At 41.9% G+C, this 24,085-nt stretch overlaps 1 protein-coding gene across 2 annotated transcripts in view; it reads left to right on the forward strand.

The window, feature by feature from the left end:
- TBC1D32 (TBC1 domain family member 32) overlaps positions 1–24,085 on the forward strand; it is a 448,964-nt gene that overhangs the window by 280,507 nt on the left and 144,372 nt on the right. For both annotated transcript variants that reach the window (XM_077487027.1, XM_077487028.1), the window contains exons 24-26: positions 799–921; positions 18,330–18,438; positions 23,657–23,750. In XM_077487027.1, the coding sequence (XP_077343153.1) occupies positions 799–921; positions 18,330–18,438; positions 23,657–23,750 (326 nt within the window). The remainder of the gene's footprint in view (positions 1–798; positions 922–18,329; positions 18,439–23,656; positions 23,751–24,085) is intronic.

Here is a 24,085-nt window from a genome sequence, read left to right on the forward strand (position 1 = left end):
ATATCTGGTATTCTTGCCATGAAAGACTTTGTTCCGACAGATAGGGCAGTTGTGCTCCATTGTTGTCACCCTGTCACGTACACCCCTCGTTAGAGTAACTTTACTTTTGGTTTAAAAAATTGCAGTCTGTAGCTGCTAACTTTTAAGAAATAGATGCTTACCAGTGTTGGCTTGCTCAGAACCGACTGTTACCGGGCTTTGGCTTTGAATCTATGATATTGGAGCTGTAAGGAGACTACCACAAGTCTCCCCACTGAGCAGACATAATGCATGACATTGGAGTGGGCTGATCCCGCAGCCTCCTGGGACTTGTGACATGTTTCAGGAGGTTGCGGTTGGGGGGGAATAATTTATGAATAGGCAAATATTACAGAAATGGTTACATGTCACAAACATGTACCGGCTCCCTGAGAATAAAAAAAAATGTTAGAGGAAGAGGATGAGCAAACGTCTAGTTTTAAAGGAAGAGCTGCTTTAGGATTACATTGTTTAAGCATGGTCCATCATTAGAAAGCCAGTGCGGAGCAATGATGTGCATCCAAACTGAGTACATGTAGACAGGAAGTGTTTAAAAGAGGCCGAAGGAGATAAGCAGCACTGAGGTGCAGCATAGGGATGAAAAAAAGATTAAAACTGTTTTAAAAAAAATTACAATTCTTTGCTATACAATGCTTTATCACAGTAAATATCATTCAATTAGGGTTGCTGTATTTGACGTAATCTATCGAAACAGAGATTGTGGATAATTGTTTTTAAAAATTCATATGTTAATAAAGTATTTTCTGTTTTTTTTTTCAGATTACTAAATGTGTTGTGCTGTAATCTAGACACCTTATTACTTCTTGAGTCACAGTACAAAGTGAGTGAAGTGCTTTTAAATGCCCAGAAAGAAAATATTCCAGATTCTTCACAAGCTTCAGGGTAAGTGGTACACAGTTTTTTTTTTTTTTTTGTCCCTTGAGTTGTAGAGTATTTCTAAATCCATGTAGCAAAAACTGAAGCCAAGAAACCCTTTCCACTTCCAAACTTTTAAAAAATGATAAGCCCATGAAAACCATTGAGTGGCGGGAGGGGGGCATCCTCTACCACCATATCTTAACGCTAAAGCTAGTGAAAGCTAATGAGCTACTCAGATTGCTTTTATGAGAAAGCCAGTCGTCGAAAAAAATACTGGAGTAAACCACAGCATATATATACGTATTGTGGTCGGCAATTGGTTAATGCATTAATGCATATCTTTGCATTGTGGATAGAATAGGAAATAGTTATAACTTCTATCAGGTTCTACCTTGCCCCAGCTGGGGAAATGTACCCTCTTTATTTGTCCTAGTAACAATTGCCACCAGGACTGAAAATCTAAAATTGTGAACCTTCACTGAAAGTGGAATAGGGGGATATCTTTCAAATGGCACACTTGTTCCAGTTACAACTGCTTACAGTATTTTGAGACATCTCTCATATATATATATATATATATATATATATATATATATATATATATGAAGTCAGCAGAGTCTCACACCATTCACTAACATCTGGGAATATTTACAGGGAAAAAAAATCAATAATTCCCTAATTTAAAAATTTAAACAGGTTTGGCTTAGAATACTTTAACCACTTTCAGACCGGACCATTTTGCTGGCTTAAGACCAGACCACTTTTTGCGATTTGGCACACCGTCACTTTAACTGGCAATTGCGTGGACGTGCGACGTGGCTCCCAAACAAAATTGATGTCCTTTTTTTCCCACAAATAGAGCTTTCTATTGGTGGTATTTCATCACCCTTGCGGTTTTTATTTTTTGCGCTATAAACAAAAATATAGCGTAAATTTTTGCTATAATAAATATCCCCCAAAAATATATTAAAAAAAACATTTTTTTTTCCTCAGTTTAGGCCGATACGTATTCTTCTACATGTTTTTGGTAAAAAAAATTGCAATAAGCGATTATTGATTGGTTTGCACAAAATTTATAGCGTTTACAAAATAGGGTATATTTTTATGGCATTTTTATTAATATTTTTTTTTTTACTAGTAATGGCGGCATCAGCGATTTTTATTATGACTGCGACATTATGGCGGACACATCGGACATTTTTGACACATTTTTGGGACCGTTGTCATTTATACAGCAATCAGTGCTATATAAATGCAGTGATTCCTGTGTAAATGACACTGGTTGTGAAGGGGTTAACCAAGGGGTGGCAGTGTAGGGGTTAAGTGTGTCCTAGGGGCGTGTTACTAACTGTGGGGGGCTGGGCTGTGTGTTAGTGAACACTGATCTCTGCTCCAATCACATGGAGCAGAGATCAGTGTCACTTGTTGCTAGGCAGAATGGGGAGATGCTGTTTACATCAGCATCTCCCCGTTCAACCTCCCCATGAGACGATCGCGGGTATCCCCGCGATAATTGAGTCCACAGGACCCGTGACCGGACTCACGGGGGTCCCGACCAGCATGCGCGCGCGACACCGGCGGTGTGCACGTGATGACAGGGCGGCAAATACAAATGGACGTACCTGTACTCCAATTTGCCTGCCCATGCCATTCTGCCGACGTACATCGTCATGCGCCAGTCGGGAAGTGGTTAAAGATATGTAGGTATTATTTTTCAAACCAACATCAATGTGACCCTAAATATATGTTTGTTCAAATTAAAACAGAAATAAAAAAAAAAATAATAATTTTACATCCAGTTTTAATAATCATCTCAAAACATTTTAGTGGCCCATAAAGAGGAAGTAAACCCTGATGGGTTTACTTCCTCTTTATCTCCCTGCAATGGTAAAGCATAATGGGCTACTATGCATCGCATAGTAGCCCATTATGTGTCACTTACCTGACACAGGAGCCAGCGATGTCACCAGCGGACCACTGTCTTTTAGTAAATATCTCCTAAACCGTCTAGGTTTAGGAGATATTTCTTGGACCTACAGGTAAGCCTTAATCTAGGCTTACCTGTAGGTCAAAGTGGTTTGTAAGGGTTTACAACCACTTTAATAGCTTTAAAGTGGAATTCCCAGGGCAATCTAAGTTTAAGTCCCATTCTAACCCCTATACTAACTACCTTGTAGAAGGAAGATGCTTATACTTTCCTATTCTGAGTGCCCTCTGATCTGGTCATATGATCTCATCAGCCAGTTTCAGAGGAGAGGGGAGAGCAGCAACAACAGATGGGTTCCTGGGTGGTGACATCACCCATAGGCTTACTATGAGGCATCCGTTGTCAGCTGTCATTCTTCTCCCCTGTGGCTGGCCACTGGGAGTTGATCTCATGATCGGACCAGGACGCTCTGAGAATAGGTGAGTATAAGCATCTTCCGTCCACCGGGTAGTTAGTATAGGATTTAGAAAAGGATGTGAACAGTTTTAAACGGGGTTAGATTGATCCTGGAATTCCACTTTAATATTTATTACCCTCACAGGGTACATTTTTTTAGTGTGTTTTACAGGTATTGGGGACTCTCATATTCTTTACCTTGGACCAATGTATTAAAGTGACTCTGTGGAATTTTTATACCGATGTGTAAGGTAAGTACATCACTGACTGATAAGCAGTAGTATCTCAGTCAATAGTAAAGATTATAATCATTAGATGATATCTTTGCAGGAGTAGATGGGCCTCATTTACGTGGGTTTACATAAACATAGATCCATGTAAAGGGCTGTATTGCCTGCATGGGATGCACAGGTATTCTGTGCATCTGCGTGCATTCAGTCCCAAACATGTCTATTGGGATACAGTGGTTGCATTGACAAAGCCACTGCTCCCAATTTGACAATCATGTGGGTGCATGTCCCTGAAGACCTAACAAAGTGTGACTTTGGGCACATGCACCCACACGCACCTGTACAGATGTCATATTGGGAGCAGCAGCTATGTCCATGCAGCCATTGATTCCCAATAGACATGAAAGGGACTGTCTGCATGCATATGTACAGAACACCTTTGCATCCCATGCAGGCAAAAATGACCCTTCACACAGTTGTACACCTATGTGAACAAGGCCTTTGATAATGATGACACACTGGACTTCATTGCCCAAGATAAATAGTACAATAATAAGTTTAACTAAGAAAAGGCCCAGTGCATGTCTGGATCAGTTTTAGTTTATTTTTTCAGAATTACAGTCCCATTATGTGTGCTTTCTTACCTGGCAGCCTGTACGTCGGCAGTTTGTCAGACCAATAGACATTTCTGAATACCTCCAGGAATCATTAAAGTGAAGGCCTTTCAACTTGTTCGACTATCTTCAATTAATTTGCACTTAATTGAGTTGACTAGTTAGTATTTTTAGAATATTTGCAGAACTCGGAGGTGGCGTTTGGTTTGCTGTTAATAATTCTAATCTGAAATGTAATGCACACATCACCTAGTTCAATTTATCCAGCAAACCTATGTTGCATCTACTCCTTCGTTTAAGCGATAATGTTGAACTGAAATCTCAGCAGAAAAAAATAAAAATAGACTCCAGTAAGTAATCGAAAATCCATTTATTTTTTTCATTGAAAATATATTTCTACAAATATGTTTCCCAACAGTTTATCAGCAAGCGTCAGTCATTTTGTTATCGGGCGGGTTTAAACGTGTTCTTTTTTTTTTCTCTCCAATTTATACCTTTTTTTTGTTATTTGCTCTAGGTGTTAAAATGAAAAAGCTGACTATAGCTTAATCCACAAATCCTGGTTTATTTTGTTTCATTTTTTTCTGCTTCTTGGTATGCTAGATGAGCTGAGATATAACTCATTTTATTCTCAAATGCTCTTAGCGCATACTGTAAGTCACAGGTAATACCAATCGGCAGCTGGTTACCATGTCATTATCTAGTAAAAGATGTGAAGATGTTGACTCGGTGCTTGATTTTTTATTTATTTTTTCCTTTTGTTACTGAAAAAACATGTTCTGACTTAAAATGTAATCTTACTAGTGAATTACGTATTATTAGTGTTTGCATTCTAGAGGAATTTACCAGATATAGTGTGGTGAGCATAATGCCTTGTTTGCATTTTAATGCAGTACGGCAGTCTTAAAGCGGAGCTCCAGCCAAAAGGGACATTCCGCTTTAAAGCCTCCTTCCCTGCTCCCGTTTGTGAAACTGAGCTTTTGACGAAGAGGGTTGTACCTGTCAAAATCTGATACCTGCTCTCACTTACGTTCCGGTCGCCTTAGGCGATTGGAAGCGGAAGTTCTCTTTCCCAAAGTCTTCTGGGACACGACAGGTCCCAGAAGACTTCAGGGCCAGTCAAATAGCGCATAGCAGCTCGCGCACAGGCACTGGGCATCTGACTGTGAATCCGCAAGCTGTCACAGCGGGGTGCCCAGAGTGAAGATGCCGACGCCACCGAGAAAGGACACAGGGAGAAAACAGCTTTGGTGAATGCACCGCTGGATCGTGGAACAGGTGAGTGGATGTTTATATTTATTACTACACTTTTTTTTAGCTGATGACTTTTAATAAGCACAAAAATGACTGGGACTCCACTTTAAAGTGGTTGTAAACCTCAGACATGAAATATGAACAAAAAATATCCCTCTTTAGTGTGTACTTGCCTCAGTTGAGAGCAATAAGTATTATTTCTGTCTGCTGCTGTGTTCCCCTGCTATTAGCATGAGTCACTTCTGGCAAGTTTTCCCAGAACTGAGAGAAAAAGGGTGATTGACAGCCTCAGCTCTGTTCCTGTATGCTTTGTAAAGGGTGATGTGTCCCTTCCCTCCAATTAGCTGTCAGAGCTCTCCTCATTAAGCTCTACAGAGTGTAACTTCAGCTCCCCTTCCCCTTGTTTCTGACAGCTCACACAAGCTTTATACATTCTGAAATATGAACAGCTGTAGAGAAGATGTAGAGAAGAGGAGGCTGCAGATAAACTGGCACAACTTATTGTGGAGAATTAGTTTCATCTCTGTGTATCACCTGAGGCCAGTCACTTCACTCGGTATACGTGTGGGTTTACAACCACTTTAAGCCAGTGAAACAAATGTGATACCAACATTCTGCATAAATGGAGGGTTAGAACTTGTCCGTTTGTTATCGTGGTCTGCATTCCAGGTAGGGTAGTTTTCCCTCGCTTCCTGTCCGAGGTACCTAACAGGAAGTTAGAGGAAATTTCCAATTTTTGATATTTGTCACCAAAACTGGATGCATTTGGAGAATTCTCTGCTACTCCTTTCTCAGTGACAACTGTAAAATGTTTTATTTTTCTTTAGTTATTTTAAAAATGGTTCCCAGGGCATGAATTATGTTTTGTATTATTCATACTGACCTAGGTGGTCTGATGCTCCATCTGTCCCCCGGCGCCTCTAACACTGAGAACCGAGCGATCGAACACCACCGATCATTTGGTTCTCTGAGCTCCCTGAGCAAAGAGCTGCTGACTGTTCGTCACAGCTCTCTGCTCTGCCCCTCCTCGATTACTGGAGCACTGAGCTGTGGACGGGTGGGAGTGGATGGATCAGGCTCTCAGTGGCTCGCTAAGAGGCTGATCCGGGTGCCAATCCAGGGATCTAGGCGGATTCAAACTCTGTAGTCATAATAACATGGAGCCTAGACTGACTTCTGTGACATCAGCAGAGTGCGGACTTCACCCCGCTTTGCTGAAAATGGGTCACACTAATGAAAAAAGAAACTGGTCTCCTGTGATCCATAAGGGCAAGTACAGCCAAACGAGCTTTGGCTATACTTCTCCTTTAAGGCTGATACAAACTGACAGGTCCCAGATGACTGCGGGGCTAATCACGGTGCGGGGCGCCGCTCGCGCATGCACAGTGGGTGCCCTGCCCACAGTTGCAATGCCGGCGCCACTGAGAGGAGCGGGGCGAGCAGGGCTTCCCCGCATCACTGGACCCTGAGACAGGTAAGTATCCGATAATTAAAAGTCAGCAGCTGCAGTATTTGTAGCTGCTAACTTTTATTTTCTTTTTTTTTTAAGGGAAACTCCTCTTTAAGTTTTGGCTGAAATTTCCGCTTTTAGCACCTCCTTTATTTGCACAAGTCCTGAGGTATTCACTTATACATAATACAGATATTACCATGTACATAAAATTGGAATATATAATCAGCTTTGTTATTTTATTTTACTCCCGACTGGCTTCATGGTTGCAGCTGATGCATTCTATAGTTCCTTAAAGCACAAAAGAAAAACAAAAAATCCCTAAGCAAAACAAAACTAAAACTAAACAACAAGTTAGCCTGCACAGTGTGTAACCACAATTTAGACAAATACAACGTAACCTGATTCCGAACTCTAGCATTTATGGGGAGTTATCATGGTGGTTTCTTCAACATGTTTCACAGGACAAAGCCTGCTTCTTCTGGAAGAACATATTTTCTGTCCTGGTTGTAGGCCTGCAGTGTTTATGTCCATTCATCTTTAGGTCTTGCTTTTCCACTTTGGCTTTTATTGCATTACACACTCTGCCAACATCTATAGCAGGTAGCAATATGTATTAAATAGGCAACTAATATATGTACACCTGTGTGTTTGTTAAAACGGACCTTCGGTAATTTTTTTAACTTTCCATCTGTTAAATCTTCTGCCCTTGTTTTTACTTTGGGTAGTAAAACATTTTTTTTCTGCTAGTAAATACCTTATACAGCCCACTTACTGTTTCTTGTCTGGTCATTAGCCTAGGCTTATGACATCATGCACAGGTCTCTCGCTAACTCTCGTGAGAGTTTGCCAGGGAGGGAGGGATTTGAGTCATAAGAGGGCCAATGAGAGCTGCAGAGATAGAGGTATGTGTCTTTGTAAATCCAGGAAGTGAACGGGCAGCAGCTTCAGCTGCACACAGTTAAAATGGCTACAGCTAGACTTAGAGGAGGGAGATTTCTGCAGCATATATGGCAAGTACAGAATCACAGTATATATAAAATAATATGCAAAGTGACTGGAGGGAAGCTTCAGAATGGCAAAGCTGTTTTTTATTACAAATGATTTGAGCAGACTGCAGTTCCTCTTTAAATTGAATTTCATTGGTTGATGTTTGTCTTTATATTTTTAGACATTTAAAAAGCTTTGTTCATCCTGAAGAAAAGCTTTGTTCATCCTGATAAAGCAGGCTTTGTCCTGCAAAATGCATCACATAAACTATCATGATGAATGTGAATGCCAGAGTTTGGGGTCACATCACTTTGCATTTGTCTAAATTGTGGTTACAGACTATGCAGACTAGCTTGTTTGTCAAATGTGCAATTTATCCCTTTTGGGATTTCAACTCTTTAATATTGTAATAATAATGATGTTTTAAATTTTTTAAGATATCTATGATGTGGTACCATTAAAGTTCTATTTAGTGTTGTTTTGTTTAGGGATTTTTCTTTGTGCCAATGTAATATTACCTAAATAAGTTATATTGACCCCTCCCCCTAATTACGCATATTATTCACATACAGTTCCTGAAGCGCTTCCACACCGCCCCACGCATATATACTGTGGCAGGGCAGCCCTTCAGCACAAAATCACGTACCTGTATGGGATTTATTGCTTTGGGTTGGGGCACGTATGCTCACTGCTGGTGACCTGCTGTCGCTGGGATTGGACACAGAGGAGGCCAATCAGCGGGTCCAGACCCAATGCCTGCCAGGACCTACCCATTGTTCCAGAGGTAGACAGAACAGCTGTCTGCCTATGTATGCAAGGCAGATCACCATTCTGTCAGAGGGGAAGATGGAGATCTTGTGTTTCTACTAAGCAGGAACATGGATCTCTGTCTTCCCCCAGTCAAAGCACCCCCCCCCCCCCCACACACACACACACACACACACTCACACACTTAGCACTCCCAGGGAACACATTTAACCCTTTGATTGCCCCTTCCCTACCAGTGTCATTAGTACAGTGACAGTGCTTCTTTTTTTTTTTTTTTTTTTTTTTTTTTTAGCACTGATCACTGTATTGGTGTCGCTGGTCCCCAAAAAGTGTCACTTAGTGTCAGATTTGTCTGCCGCAATGTCGCAGTCCTACCATTCCTTATAAAACTATAAAAATTCCATACAGCTATCCCATAGTTTGTAGACAGTATAACTTTTGCGCAAACTATATAACAATAATAATGAATATAACAAAACCAGTGTAGCGCAACCAATATATATATATATATATATATATATATATATATATATATATATTATGACACATTAAGGTTGAATATATTTTTATTGTATGCCAGACAGGGTAAAATAACACATTTGTAAACAGGCAACTACATCACAGACGTCGCCCTTGACATCAAATAAGGCACATCAATATAAACAGGACAACGGGGGGGGGGGGGATTAGAGGTAGTGGGTACAGCAAGGAAAAAAAAGAGGGGGGGGGAAGAGAAAGCCAGTACGAATAGAGAAAGAGAGAAAGTAGGGTGGGGAAAAACAGGGGGGAGCACAGCAATCGCATTTATCAGAACGAATATGTGCAGGATATGCACCATTGTTGTTCACGTATGTTACATCAGAAATGTTCACCCCATAGGCAGAGGTAATCAAGGTGCGGTCGCTAATGTCACCAGTGGTCCACATAACGACACCATCCCCCGCCCAATCTTGGCAGGAAGTTTGCTTAGGAGATCTTGAGATTGTTGAGAAATAATTCCGTCTGAGAATGGTGTCGCCAGATGGACCACAACATGGTAAACCTATCGTATGTGTCGTCCGCCTTCACCTGCAATTCCTCCATGAGCATAGTGTCATTAAGGATATCCACCCACGCTGAAAAAGGGGGGGTGGAGTCCTTTTTCCAGTATAGGGAGATGGTATGACGAGCTGCTGAGAGAAAGAATCTCAGAAGACTACATTTCTGAGACCGGATCGACCCAGGTAGAATGGATAAAAGTGCAGACAGAGGCGATGGAGGCAACGAAGCCTGGTACATATCATTATGAATCGCGAAAATCTTATCCCAAAAAGGACGAATCCTATCACACTCCCACCAAATATGAATGTATGATCCCTGTGCTCCGCGACAGCGCCAACACACATCAGTGGTTGACGGAAACATCCTGTGTACCGAGACCGGGACCCTGTACCACCTCGAAAGCAGTTTGTAGTTCTTCTCCTGGGAAAACCCTGACCTGGAGGATTGATGTGTGTGGATAAAGGAGGTAGACCACTGTGTGGGGGAGATCTCTAAGTGTAGGTCTCTAGACCATTTACTTGTGTATGTAGGGAGAGCATCATATAATCGAGTTTGGATATCTTTATAGATTAACGATAGAGTGTGTCTAGGGGTTTGAGCCAGGTTGCAGAGGTCCTCAAATAGCGTAAGTGGCCTGTGTGTTTTACCGGAGAGGTGAAGGTCTCTGCAAATCTGGGTTAGCGAAATTGTAGTGAGCCAGTCCGTCGTGATATTGGTCTGGGGATCTGGGGGGGGGGCGGAAATGTCCAGTAGTAGGGTGAACAAACTGATTGGCTGTGGGCCAGTGTTCACAGGTATAGTTCCCACAGTGCAGCTTAGCAGCTAGGGTCGAGAGGGCCAGATTGTCAAATAAGGGGTTTAACGGTCCAGGATCCGTGGACAGAGCGTAAGGGACAGCTTTAATATACCACAATGTGAGAGCTGCCCTCGTCAGAGGGGAGATCCCCTGCATCACCCGAAACCCGGTATGATGCCCCCATAGTAGGGCCCGTAGGTCCACCGGGGCCATGTCCTGTTCAATTAAAGTGGAGGGTTTAATACGAGGTCTCGGGAACCAGTCCAAGAGTCGGGATAGTATCGCGGATGTGTGGTACAATCGGAAATCCGGGAGGCCTACACCTCCTCTAAGTTTGGGGGCACATAAAACCTTGTGTTTAAGTCTAGAAGGATGGTGTTGCCACACAAACGTGCCCACCATAGCTCGCAAAGCCAGGAAGAAGGACGTCGGTAGAAGGATGGGAAGGGTTTGGAACAGATATAATGCCCTCGGAAGGATATCCATTTTAATAACACTCATTCTCCCCCACCAAGCGAGCTTGAGATTGTGCCAATTCTCAAGTGAGCGCTTAATGGAAGTCAGCAATGGGCTAAAATTAAGAGCGTACACGTCATGGAAGTTAGCAGGGATCTCCGTACCGAGGTATTTGATCGAGCGAGGTTGCCATTTAAAGGAGAATCGTTGTTGAACGAATTTTAGGTCAGTCAGCGAAAGTGACACATTTAAGGCTTCCGTTTTGTTCAGATTCAGTTTGAAATTACTATGAGCCCCAAACCGATCAAGCTCCTCGAGTATGGCAGGAAGGCTAAGACGGGGTCGAGTGACATATAAGAGTAAATCATCTGCGTAGAGAGACAGCTTACGGGGAGCCGAGGGGGTGTTGATCCCATGAATAGAGTGATTGTTTCTAATGGCTTGAACCAAATGTTCGACAGTAATTGCGAACAGAAGTGGCGATAGGGGGCACCCTTGTCTGGTGCCGTTCTGGATCCCGAAAGCCTCCGACGATTCCCCGTTAGCTAGGACCCTGGCAGACGGGTTCTTGTAAAGAGCCATTATTTTAGTGAGCATACGTGGACCTAAACCTATTTGCTGTAGGGAGGCCTGGAGAAACGACCAGTTCACCCGATCGAACGCCTTTTCGGCATCGCAAGCCAAAAGACAAGTAGGGATGTTGTGGAGTTTGGCGTATGAGATAAGGTGTAGGGTTTTAGTGGTATTGTCCCTGGCCTCTCGGCCTGGGACAAAGCCCACTTGGTCACTGTGAATGATAGAGGGGAGCAGGGGAGCCAGGCGTGTTGCCAAAATTTTAGAATAAAGCTTGAGGTCAACGTTTAATAGGGATATAGGCCTATAATTTCTGCAGTGTGCTTGATCCTTACCCGGTTTGGGTATGACCACTATTTGGGCTTGAAGAATCTGTGGGGAAAGGGGATGCGTGTCATCTAACTCCTCGAATGTCTTGGCCATGAGTGGGGCAAGTTGGTGAGCGAATTTCTTATAAAATAGCGGGGAGTATCCATCGGGACCAGGGCTTTTACCAGTCTTCAGACCTTTAATCGCTACTAGGAAGTCAGTCGTAGTTAGCGGCAACTCTAAGTCAGCGCTATCAGTTAAAGAAATGGTGGGTAAAGCCGTATCTTGAATATATTGCTTCAAATCGGACGACGAGGTGGAGGAGCAAGAGGTACTCGGGGAGGGGAGATTGTATAGGGAGGAATAGAAGTCCCTGAATTCCGAAACAATCTCGGAATTCCGGAACCTCTTCTGTTGGGCAGAGGAGAAGAGGTAGGGGATGTTTTGCCTCCTTTGTCTAGGGTGGATAACGCGTGCGAGGTGCTTTCCACATTTGTTTGCCTGCGAGTAGTGGGTGTGACGGCCTTTATGATACGCGTTCAGCGATCTAGCCGAGAAGATCTGAAGCAGGTCCCGACGCGCGTTAGAGAGTTCCGTCAGAGTCCGCGAGTCTAGAGTGCGTTTATGTGAGGCTTCCAGGGAAGCTATCCGGGAGAAAAGTCGACGTATGTCCTCCGTACGCGCTCGTTTCAACCTAGAGCCGCGCTTTATAAAAATACCGCGAATGACGCATTTCAGGGCCTCCCATTTGGTCATGTTACTAGTCTCATCGTGGGCATGATCATTAGTGAAATCCGTAATTGCTTGAGACACTTCTGAAATGCAGAGGGTATCTGTCAGCAAGTTGTCGTTCAACCTCCACGCACCTCGACGAGGGCAGCTAGGAAGATTCCCGAGGGTCAAGTGTACCGGAGCGTGATCCGACCACAGTCGGACCCCTATCTCACAGTGAGGGGCAAAGTCTAGAAGGTTTTGGCTGAGGAGTATGTAATCTATCCTACTATAAGAGTTATGTGCAGGGGAGTAATAGGTGTAATCCCTGTCAGAAGGGTGTAGTAGTCTCCAGGCATCTACCAATGTCATGTCCGCTAGGGTGGCCCTGAGTTTGGACAACGAGGTGGGTGACAGGTGGGACTTACCCGTGGAGGAGTCGAGTCTCGGCACAAGAGGGACATTCAAATCGCCTCCTAGGATCAGATTAGTGGTCCCAAAAGATTTGAGGCGGGCGGTCACGGAGCACAGGAATTGGAGTTGATTCTGATTGGGGAGATAAACATTGGCAATAGTTAATACATTTTCAGAACATTGTAATTTCAAAAATAAAAACCTTCCATTAGGGTCTATGTCGCTTGCAAGCACGTGCGGAGTAAAGGAGCGATGAAAAGCTACTGAGACCCCTCTGGAGCAGGCAAGGGGGTTCGTGCTGTGAAACCATGATGTGTAATGTCTATCTGGAATAGACGGCACCTTATCAGTCCTAAAGTGGGTCTCCTGTAGTAATAGAACTTTCGAGCCGGCCTTGTGAAAGTGATGTAAAATCTGTCTGCGCTTTTCAGGAGTGTTAAATCCTCTACAATTAAGAGAGGAAAACGTAATATCTAGCCCGTCAGCCATGGTGCGAGAGGGTAGGCGGCATGATCCTCGGGGCCAATAAATGCAACTAAACAGGAAAGTGTGCAGATGAGCTGTGCAGCAGGGGTGAGGAAGAGAAGGGAAGAGGGGGAGGTCAAGAAAGGAGAGGGGAAAAGAAGTTCAAAGCGCTGAAGTAGGACAGTGTGCAGATGAATCCCTAGAAAGGCTAGGGGTATGTAATGCAGGTAAGAGTGGGAACAAGAGTCCTGTAACCGCATGAGAAATTGTTCGCTAAAAAGCTGACAATGTAGAATTATAGGGAGAGTGCTCCCTCTAGTGTCCATGTGGGGGTAGAAGTGATAGACACTACAAGAAAAAAAAAGGCTAAAGAATATATCAGAAACAAAGTCACTAAAGACTCTGTACATCCTATCGTGGGGGAACGTGGGCAAAATGAACTCGGGGGCTCCGCCCCAACTGTAATAAACTGTAAAACATGATGAACTGATGGACAGCACACAGCGCCTAGAGATACAAAGGTCATATAGTATGCGCCAATTAAAACAGGTAGCTAAGCAAGAGGGCAGACATCTGTCTGCAAAAGTTTAAAAGGCACACAACATCAAACTAGAAGATCAGAGCAAGTGGACTTAGCATAGAAATATGTAATCAGAACAGTAACCTAAGAGAAAGAAAAATTGCATACAACAGTTAAGGCAAGTAAGGTATTTTGCTAATCCACATAACCATCTCCCCGTCCCCTCCCACAGCCCCCTACAACATAATATAATATAACACAAACCCACAACAAACAGGGTACAACATGGAAGGGGGGGGGCCCACAGAGTCAGTAGCAAAGGGGGAGAGCAGCAGGGGGTGATCCGCAAAAAAAAGGGGGGGGGGAATGAAAATACAAAAGTGCCAATATGACATGGTGTGAAGCGTCAACAGGGGTAAGCAGGAGAATGAGCGAGTGGATAACACTCAGGCCACGAGGTGTTAAGGGACAACCTGAGGGCCAGGAGTCCAGTAAGGCAGTGGTAAAAACGTAGAAGTCAGACACCCACTTTCCAGTGGGATGCAATGTGTTCATCCTGGAGGGGATTTGGTGGTGCGGGAGCAGGACCTCTTCTTCTTGGTTTGTGTCACCCAGGCAGAGGTGCTGGGTAGGCCAGGGGTAAAGGCAGTCAGGGGCCAGTCCGGGATCCTGATTTGAGGTAATTCAAAAGTGCCAAGGAAGTTGGGCAGGTCCCCTAGCGTGCGGAAGGTGGCAGATTTACCATCATGGGAAGCAAAAAGATGAAACGGGAACCCCCAACGATATTTAATCTGTTTAGCATGTAGAGCGTCTGTGACCGGCTTCAGGGCCTTCCTCATCAGCAACGTTTGCTTTGATAGATCCGTCAGGAGCATAACAGGTGTGCCATTAAACAGGATGGAATCTTGTGCACGCGCAGCTTGCATTATTTCAGCTTTGACATTAAAGAAATGGACGCGGCAAATGACGTCTCTGGGGTGAGCCGAGTTAGGATTGCGAGGGCCAAGAGATCTATGAATTCTATCGATCTCAATCGGCGATTCTTTAGGTTTATTCAGCAATTGGTTAAACATGGTGGTGGCCGCTGATAACAGATCTTTGTTTTCAATCGCTTCAGGGATACCGCGGATGAGAATATTGTTGCGGCGACTTCTATTCTCCTGGTCGTCGAGACCATAGAATAAGTGCTGGATCTGATTAGTATGTTGCTGTAGGATATGATCATGTTCCCTGAGTCTATTTGCAGATTCCTCAGCATGGAGCTCAATGTCCTCAAAGCGTTGACCAATGTCCTGACGCAGGTCCTTAAGCTCCCTCTTATATGTCCTCTCTAGTCTGTTGATATATGCCTCAATGTCACCTTTAGTGGGGAGAGCTTTAATGTAGCTCTCCATGTCCCAGCCTCTGCTCTGCTTGCCAGAGGCTGGAGAGGGGCTCCTGGAGGGTGCTGGGCTCTCTGGGCTCCCACCATGCAGCGTGGGGCACCCGGGGGAGGATGGGGCGAAGGGGGCCGGGAGGCCTGTACCTTAGAGGCAGTATGAGCTGCCTGTGCCGCCGCCGAGCGGGTCACCGCCATCTTGGATTCTGGCGCGGCCTTGCAGTTCGGACCTCTCGCGGGGGAAAAACTGTCGATGTCTCCCGGTTTTTGGGACCCCGAGGTGCGGGGGTGTGTGGGGCTCCTCTCCTGCTCATGGGGATGTTCGGGGAAGCACGGGACAGCGGCGCTGTGTGCCGTTGATCGGTGGAGCGGGAGCTGAGCTCTCACACGTCCTTCTCCTCCATGCGCTTGGCCACGCCCCCCTATTATGACACATTAAATAAAATATAGAGTTCCAATTTTTTCCACCTCGGTGCAACTCAAAGTGAATATTTAAAATAATAGTTAATAAAATCCAGTGACTTCAGTGACCACTACCTCTGGCTGAAATGTCTGCTCACCTCCAAACTATGACACCATAACAGAGTCACAATCGCCTGTAAGTATGTCTCCCAGGATATCATGAGGGTACTCCAACAGACGTGGCTGGACACTGACCTCCTCTTGGGATCTCAATCAGTCATGAAAACCATAGTGCTCTCTGCTTGAAAATTGTATTGTAAAACTATGAACAGGGATCAAAAATACATAAATATGTGTAAAACATGCATATCATCATCATCAACTCTCTCTGCTCACACACACCATGACGACGAGTGCTGGGAACGTCCGGCAATTCAAAAGAAAGCTGTTACAGCAGGCAGTCCCCACTCTCTGATGATCCAGTCGGCTTGCCTCTTCCTCTGCACAGGATCCTGACTGGAGCAAAGTGGGATGATCCATGGTTCAGGATGTTTTTTTACCCCCCTTGTGTGCCAGCATAGAGAGCTGATGATGATGTGCATGTTTTACACATGTTTATGTAAGTATTTTTGATCCCTGTTTAGAGTTTTACAATACATTTTGAAGCAGAGAGCACTATGGTTTCCCCTTATTATTTGTTGGTTACACATGACTGATTGGGATCCTAAGAGGAGGTCAGTGTTGTCCAGGCATGTCTGTTGGAGTACCTTTGTGATATCTTGGAAGACATACAGGTGATTGGGACTCTGTTATAGGGTCATAGATTGGAGGTGAGCAGACATTTCAGCCAGAAGTGGTGGTCACTGAAGGTATTGGATTTTATGAACTATTTTTTCAAAGTTTCACTTAGTTACACCAAGGTGGAAATTTACCAAAAATTGGGACTTTATATTTTATTTAATGTGTTATTGCATATATTGGTTGCGCTACACTGGTTTGTTATATTGAATCTTGTATGAGAGCCACATGTGAATATACACTAATAGGTGTTGGCAGCAATCATATTTAGCCTTTCCTAAGGCGAGTGATTATCTATTTATGCTGGTTTGTGTTTTTTTCATTGCACTGAATATACAGTTTTATAGAATACATATTTTTCCTAAATTGATGAAGAAATTAGATTTGATTGAATATGTTTTATAGCAGCAAGTAAAAAATTTGTTTTTTTCAGAATTACGTTTTTTTTGTTTATAGCGCAAAAAATTTAAACTGCAGAAGTGATCAGATACCACCCAAAGAAAGCTCTATTTGTGGGAAAAGCAGGACATACATTTTATTTCGGTACATTGTTGCACGACCATGCAATTGTCAGTTAAAGTAGTGCAGTGCCGTATAGCAAAAATGGCCTGTTTATGAAAAGAGATACTGTAAACCTTCCGGAGCTGAAGTGGTTAAAGGAAGGAGAAACTTTGATCACTAATGGTTTCTGCTGGAACCGTGGACACACGAGTGCCCCCATAGCAATCAGCTTGCTTTAGTGGGCATTAGGCAGAGGGGAGGAGTCAGGGGTGCCACCGCAGGACCCATGAGGGGGAGGATCAGGCTGCTCTTTGCAAACCATTGCAGAGAGTGTGTAATTATAAGATGTTTGTTATAAAAAAAAAAGTTTACAATGATTTTGATGCATTCTCGGCATTAAGCTAAAACCCCTTCTTTACTGCAGGACCCCCAGTCCCCCTTATACTCACCTGAGCCCGATCTCAATCCAGTGATGTGCCTGAATGCAGCGGATGTCTCCGCTTTCTCCCTCCTCACAGGGCAGATTGATAATTGCTGTTATTCATATTCTGTAACGAGGGAGTGGGGAACAGGGTGAGCAGCACTGTCTGTGTCTATAGATGCAGGCAGCACGGCTTGGTATCGAGCCAGCATGAGTGCCCCATAGGAAGCAGCTTCCTATGGAAGCACTCGCCGAAGAGGAGGAGCCAGGAACTCCCGCAGGGGACCGCAGAAAAGGAGGATTGGGACTGCTCTGTGTAGAACCATTGCAAAGAGCAGGTAAGTATGACATGTTTGTTATAAAAAAAAGTTTACAATATTTAAAACTGGTGCAGTTGTGTGATAACCAAGTGTGGCCAAGAAAACTAATAATTGACTTGTGCATGCACAGCTGACCATTCACCAATTTCCATGGTATTTATATTTAATATTCATATTTTGTTCTTTGCGAAATGTCTATCATACTGATGCTTTATATGAGTTGGTAGAGGTATATGAGATGGAATGTAACAATCTATAGATTCAGTGAAGTATTCACTGTTAACCTTTTTCTTTCTTGCGTGTAATTGGCTGTGCTACCTCATTCCTTGTTTTCATGTCAAGTAAGTCTGTCATGTCTGATTCTTTGGCATCTTCTCTATGGCCTTAGCTCGAGGTCATTTTAGTCATGTGTATAAATTGAGCCTTTGCAAGGAAAGAGGCAAATTTGTCACCCATATGGTTAATAAGGCTGAGAGCAGTATTGTTTTAAATACCTTCCGGACAGAACTCCCTCTCACATTATAGCACTAGCATTGCAAATCGTGATTTTTTTTTAATTTTTAATATTGTAATGAGGCTTTTCTTCTAAAGCTGGCCACATCTTTTGATGTTTTATTAACAATTGGATGTATTTGCAGAAATGTAATTATCGATGGCTTATCTGTGGAGAGAAACCATATTCTGGTTCGGATGAATGTTGTTGGAGGTCCATGTGAGCGTGTGCTACCTCCCAGAACTTTGCTCCAGGTATTGATTTTCTTTGATATATTCCAGTTAAATGTGAAAGCTAAATAAGTCTTATATGAAAGGAATTGGGCTGTAATAAGTAAAAGCTTGAAGGAAGGAATATAAGCAGTGTTGTTTGTAGAATGCAATTGAATTATGTGTATAATTTTTCTAGTGGAAGTTAAAATGGTAACAAACATCTGAATGATTTTGATGGGTAGCTCCAAAGTCCTTCGTTTTAGCCAGTTTTAATACCCAAAGTCCATTTGTTTTACCCAGAAAATGTGTGTGAAATAGCAAAAACCACGGAAATAAATTATCTAATGGAAAATCTGAAATTTTCTGTAAATTACAGGTACATATGTCTTTTTTTCTAAACTATATGTTTAGTAATGTACCTCCTCAAAAATGCACTCCACTCCCAAGTAGCACCCCTTTTGTAACAAATGGTTGCTCTGTCTATCCTTGTACCCAATATTTTGAATCATTTGGCTGGTGGTGAAGGATCTCACTAATCAGCAGCTTTGAGATGTTCAATGTCCCCAACCAAAATTATTTGCACTATGCACATAGTGACTGATATTGAGGTATATGAGGATGTATACAAAGTCAATAATTTGAAACACATAGCAAGTATGTTTTTATTGGCCCAGACATTACCAATATCAGATATGAAGGAGGACTAATCTGACTGTCTAGTCTTTGATGAGCAACCTTACTATAAGCAATAATAGGTGGTGTAGCCCTGGCTTTGGAGATAAGGGTCTTTCTGTTGACTTTGATTACCCCTACTTAGGTACCATAGGCAAAGCACAATGTCAGGTCTGTTTGAGCATTGTAGAATCCAATGTTATAGACAACTGAAGGCCAGTATTGAGTACAATCAATAGAATAATGGTCTGTAGGGGCAGATCAAAACAAACTAGATAATATGACATTCAATCTGTATTATTATACCACTGTGCTCTACAATGTCAGAATTATTAGAATAATTGATTTGTTCTTTAGGCTTCAATTGAGCAGTGATCTGCAGTTGGTACATAAAAATTCCAGTGCTGTATTTCTTCTTTCTGTATACCGGTAGGAAAGAAAACTGGAAAGATTAATTATTAGTTCAAGTATACCTTCATGTTCCCTATAATAATAAATATGAGTAAAAACTACCTGCAGTATATTTCAAATGAGCAGATCATAGGGTAGGCATTTAAGGGAAACTATTATATTTAATAAACTATTCTCATTCTGTTAGAAATACACCATTATAACATTTCCACAAATGGATACCCTAAAGTTTTTTAACCTTATTGTTTAAAAAACATGTACAATTATTTGGAAATGTAATAGAGATCCCCATGTTATAGTATTTTTCGTCATATCACAAAAATTAATTTGCAGGTGTATAGCCAAAAAAATAAAATAAATAAAAGCATAACCCAAGGGCAGTAGAACTGAATTGTAAACAAATAAGAAAGAAAAGTAGACATCGCTATCTGCTTGTCAGATTCTGGCTGTTGTTTTCCCATTATAGGAGATCAATACAAAATGAAGTTTGATTCTCTAAAATCTTATTACAAGTGGTAGGCCTTCCCTATGTCACATGGAGCCCCTTTCTGACATTTTCCTCTTTGTTATCGTAGGCAGATTACTGTCATGTGCGCAATCCATAGTAGTGCTGTTATCACAGGATTGAAAGCAATGTGTTTTACCAATATCATCATATTCCAATAATGATAAATTAATACTGGCATGATGCAGTTTTACCAATCAGTAATACATATCCAAGATGTTCAGCCCACATCTGCTTTCTGAATAATTTGCTGCTTGTCAATGAGAAGTTAGCAGTGTGCGAGATACAGGTGCATCTCAAAAAATTAGAATATCATCAAAAAGTTAATTTAATTCAGTAATTCAATTCAAAAAGTGAAACTCATATATTTTATATAGATGCATTACACACAGAGTGATATATTTTAAGCATTTCTTTCTTTTAATTTTGATGATTATAGCTCATAGCTAGTGAAAACCCAAAAATTCAGTATCTCAGAAAATTTGATTATTACATAAGACCAATAAAAAAAAAGGATTTTTAATACAGAAATGCTTCGATAGCGGCCTTCAGCTTGTCTGCATTGTTAGTTCTGGTGTCTCTCAGCTTCCTCTTGACAATACACCACAGATTCTCTATGGGGTTTAAGTCAGGTGAGTTTGCTGGCTAATTAAGCACAGTCCGTGATGACTGTGCTTATTTTGCATTTCATTTGGAAACCAAGGTCACAGAGTCTGGAGGCCTTAATACAGAAATGTTGTCTTACTGAAAAGTCCATGAACCATATGCACTCAATACTTAGTCGGGGCTTTTTTTGCATGAATTACTGCATCAATGTGGCATGGTATGAAGGCGATTAGCCTGTGACACGCTGAGGTGCTATGGAAGCCCAGGCTGCTTTGGTAGCAGCCTTCAGCTCATCTTCATTGTTGGGACTGGTGTCTCTAATCTTCCACTTGACAATACCCCACATATTCTCTATGGTGTTTAGGTCTGGCGAGTTTGCTGGCCAATCAAGCACAGTGATACCATGATCATTAAACCAGGTATTGGTAATTTTAGCAGTGTGGGCAGGTACTAAGTCCTGCTGGAAAATGAAATCCGCATCTCCATAAAGTTGGTCAGCAGAGGAAAGCATGAAGTGCTATAGAATGTCCCAGTAAAGGGCTGCGCTGACTTTGGATTTGATAAAACAAAGTGGACCAACACCAGCAGATGACATGGCTCCCCAAGTCATCACTGACTGTAGAAACTTCACAATGGACCTCATACAACTTTGATTATGTGCCTCTCTCCACTCTTCCCTCAGACTGTGGGACCTTGGTTTCTAAATGAAATGCAAAATTTTTCACAGTCTGTGATGGCTGTGCTTAATTGGCCAGCAAACTAGCCTGACCTAAAACCCCATAGAGAATTTGTGGGGTATTGTCAAGAGGAAGATGAGAGACACCAGACCAAACAATTCAGAGATCTGAAGGCTGCTATCGAAGCAGCCTGGGCTTTCATAACACCTTAGCAGTGCCACCGGCTGATCGTCTCTATGCCACGCCGCATTGATGCAGTAATTCATATAAAAGGAGCCTCGACCAAGCATTGGCATAGTGCATACTAAACGGTACATAGACATCCTTTTCAGTAGCCAACATTTCTGTATTATTCTAATTTTCTGAGATACTGAGTTTTGGGTTTTCACTAGCTGTAATCCAAAATCATCAAAATTTAAAAAAAAAAGAAATGCTTGAAATACATCACTCTGAGTCTAATGCATCTATATAAAATATATGAGTTTCACTTTTTTCAATTTCATTTACTGAAATAAATTAAGGTTTTGTTGATATTCAAATTTTTTGAGAGGCACTGTACATTGGGGTTGATTTTCTAAAAATGGAGAGTGCAAAATCTGGTGCAGCTCTGCAAAGAAACCAATCAGCTTTCAGATATTTTTGTCAAAGCTTAACTGAACAAAATTAAGTTAAAAATGTTGGGCAATTTAAAAGCAAATAGACTATGCACTCTCAAGTGTGATGACGTCACAAGCTCCGCTCCAATGCATTTTGTCACTGCCCACGTGACACACCTCTTGATAAAGTTGCATGGGCAGTGATGAAACGTGTCAGCAGGAGCTTGTGACATAATTTCATACTACTAGGAAGTATATAATTACCCACAAGAGAAGCAGTGCCGAGGACTTACAGATGTTTAATTGATCCTAGGGGCCCAATCCCCATTGCGCAAAACTAATTACCTGCATCCACCAGGGCTAGTGCATTCATAAATGTGAGTGGAATTTTTATCTTTTAAATAAAAATAGCGTTTACAGTTCTACACTATGTCAGTTTCCTCTTTACCTTTATGATACCATTGCTATGAGGGATAGCGCATAAGAGAACAGGAGTCCATCCATTGGAACTTAAAGACCACTGGATTTATACCCCCAAGGGCAAGGTGCAACTAGACCCCATGAGGGTCATCCTGGGAGGTGAGCGCATAGTGTGACTGGTGGAGGGCACACTTGGTGCACATACAAGTTCACTACTAGTATTGATTATCCACAATTGCACAATTTATTATGTACTGGATGAATTATGATATTATGTTTTTTGGTTGATTATGCATTTTTGTGGACTCTGTTTGATCATTTACGTTTTGTAGCACATCATTTGTTTTCATATACAGACTCCAGTAGGGGTCATTATTATCTCTATTATTATATTATATTACTGAGGTAATTGTAGTTTGGGGTTTTCATCTGTGAGGTAGCGCTTCACTTTGGATCTTCGTCATATATGGAATTTAACGTGTCTATCACATCTTGCCAGTACCGGTGCAGTTTTGGGCATCTCCAAAACAAATGTATGAAAGAATCAGGGGATTTCGCACATCTTGGACATTCAGAATTGTCCCTCCTGCCTACTCTATGCAGCAGCTCCAGTGGTCAACACGCCCTGTACAAAATAAAAATTTGTGTCATTCTATGCGTGGTGGATATCGAGACCAGCTGAACATTCTTCATTATTTGGTCCCATATATCTTCTAGGTCCACATCAATATCCATCTCCTATATTTGTCTACATGGAATTGGAAAATACATTTTTCCATATTATATAAAATCTAGATAAAGACGCACACCTAACTTATGGCAGCTATGGCACTTTACCTAATAAATATAAACATCTTCTATATCTCTTCCACGGCATTAAATGTCCACTGAACTCATTCTGCATTCTCCAGCTGAACTGTTCATTAGACAGATTCTTTTGTTAAGTGCCACACTCCTATGCATGCTGTCAGTCTCCAGTTGATTTGATGGAAATTGCTCTTGACTCAAAAAAAAGAAAGCAAGATTGATGTGAAAAATTGGAAAGATAGTGTCTTTAGAAAGCTGTTACCTTCATTTTAATGGAAAAAAGAAGGAGGGGGAAGACATTGATAAACACCACTTTCAGAAGATACTTGTTATAAGTGATAAATCTGTCACACCCATAGAATTTAATGCCTTTATTGTTTTTTTAATCATGGCAAAGTACAGCATTTAACTTTGTAACTTAATGTAGTTTTAATTTGATAGCAGTCATTTTGACAGTTACTGGAGACACATGCTGCTGAAATTAATTTATTCAGTTTGTACAGTAGAAGTGTGTGAAAGCTATTAATCTGCTGAATATGTTTCATGCGTGTGATTTTTTCGTCTAGGGAAATGATCCGTATCCTTGGCCAATGTTTTCATCTTATCCCATGCCAAACTTCTACATACCAGAGATTTCTGTGCCTGATGACCCTAAACAAGGTAAGAATCAATAATTCTATAAGGTCTCAATTTGATGTAATCTGGTTTGCACAATAATGAGTTCAAATGCCTTTCATTTGAAATCAATAGCCTACCAAAATTCAAAAATATGTGCATATTAGACATTGTGTGTGATTAAAATGTATTTATTCAGATTTAGTTTGTCTTTAAGATACAATTAGCCTTAAAATGTAAAAATAAGCATCTTTGTTCTGGTCAGAATTTAATTAAAGTTAGCGGGTGCATTGTATCAAAGAAAATTCTCTAACAAATGAGTTTTGACCTTGCAAAAAAATCCTTTCAAACCACAATATTGTTTATTAATTCTAGCTGTA

The sequence above is a fragment of the Lithobates pipiens genome, unplaced genomic scaffold, assembly GCF_037356315.1.
Source record: "Lithobates pipiens isolate NorthernLeopardFrog02 unplaced genomic scaffold, aLitPip1_a1.2 Scaffold_18, whole genome shotgun sequence".
NCBI classification, from domain to species: Eukaryota; Metazoa; Chordata; class Amphibia; order Anura; family Ranidae; genus Lithobates; species Lithobates pipiens.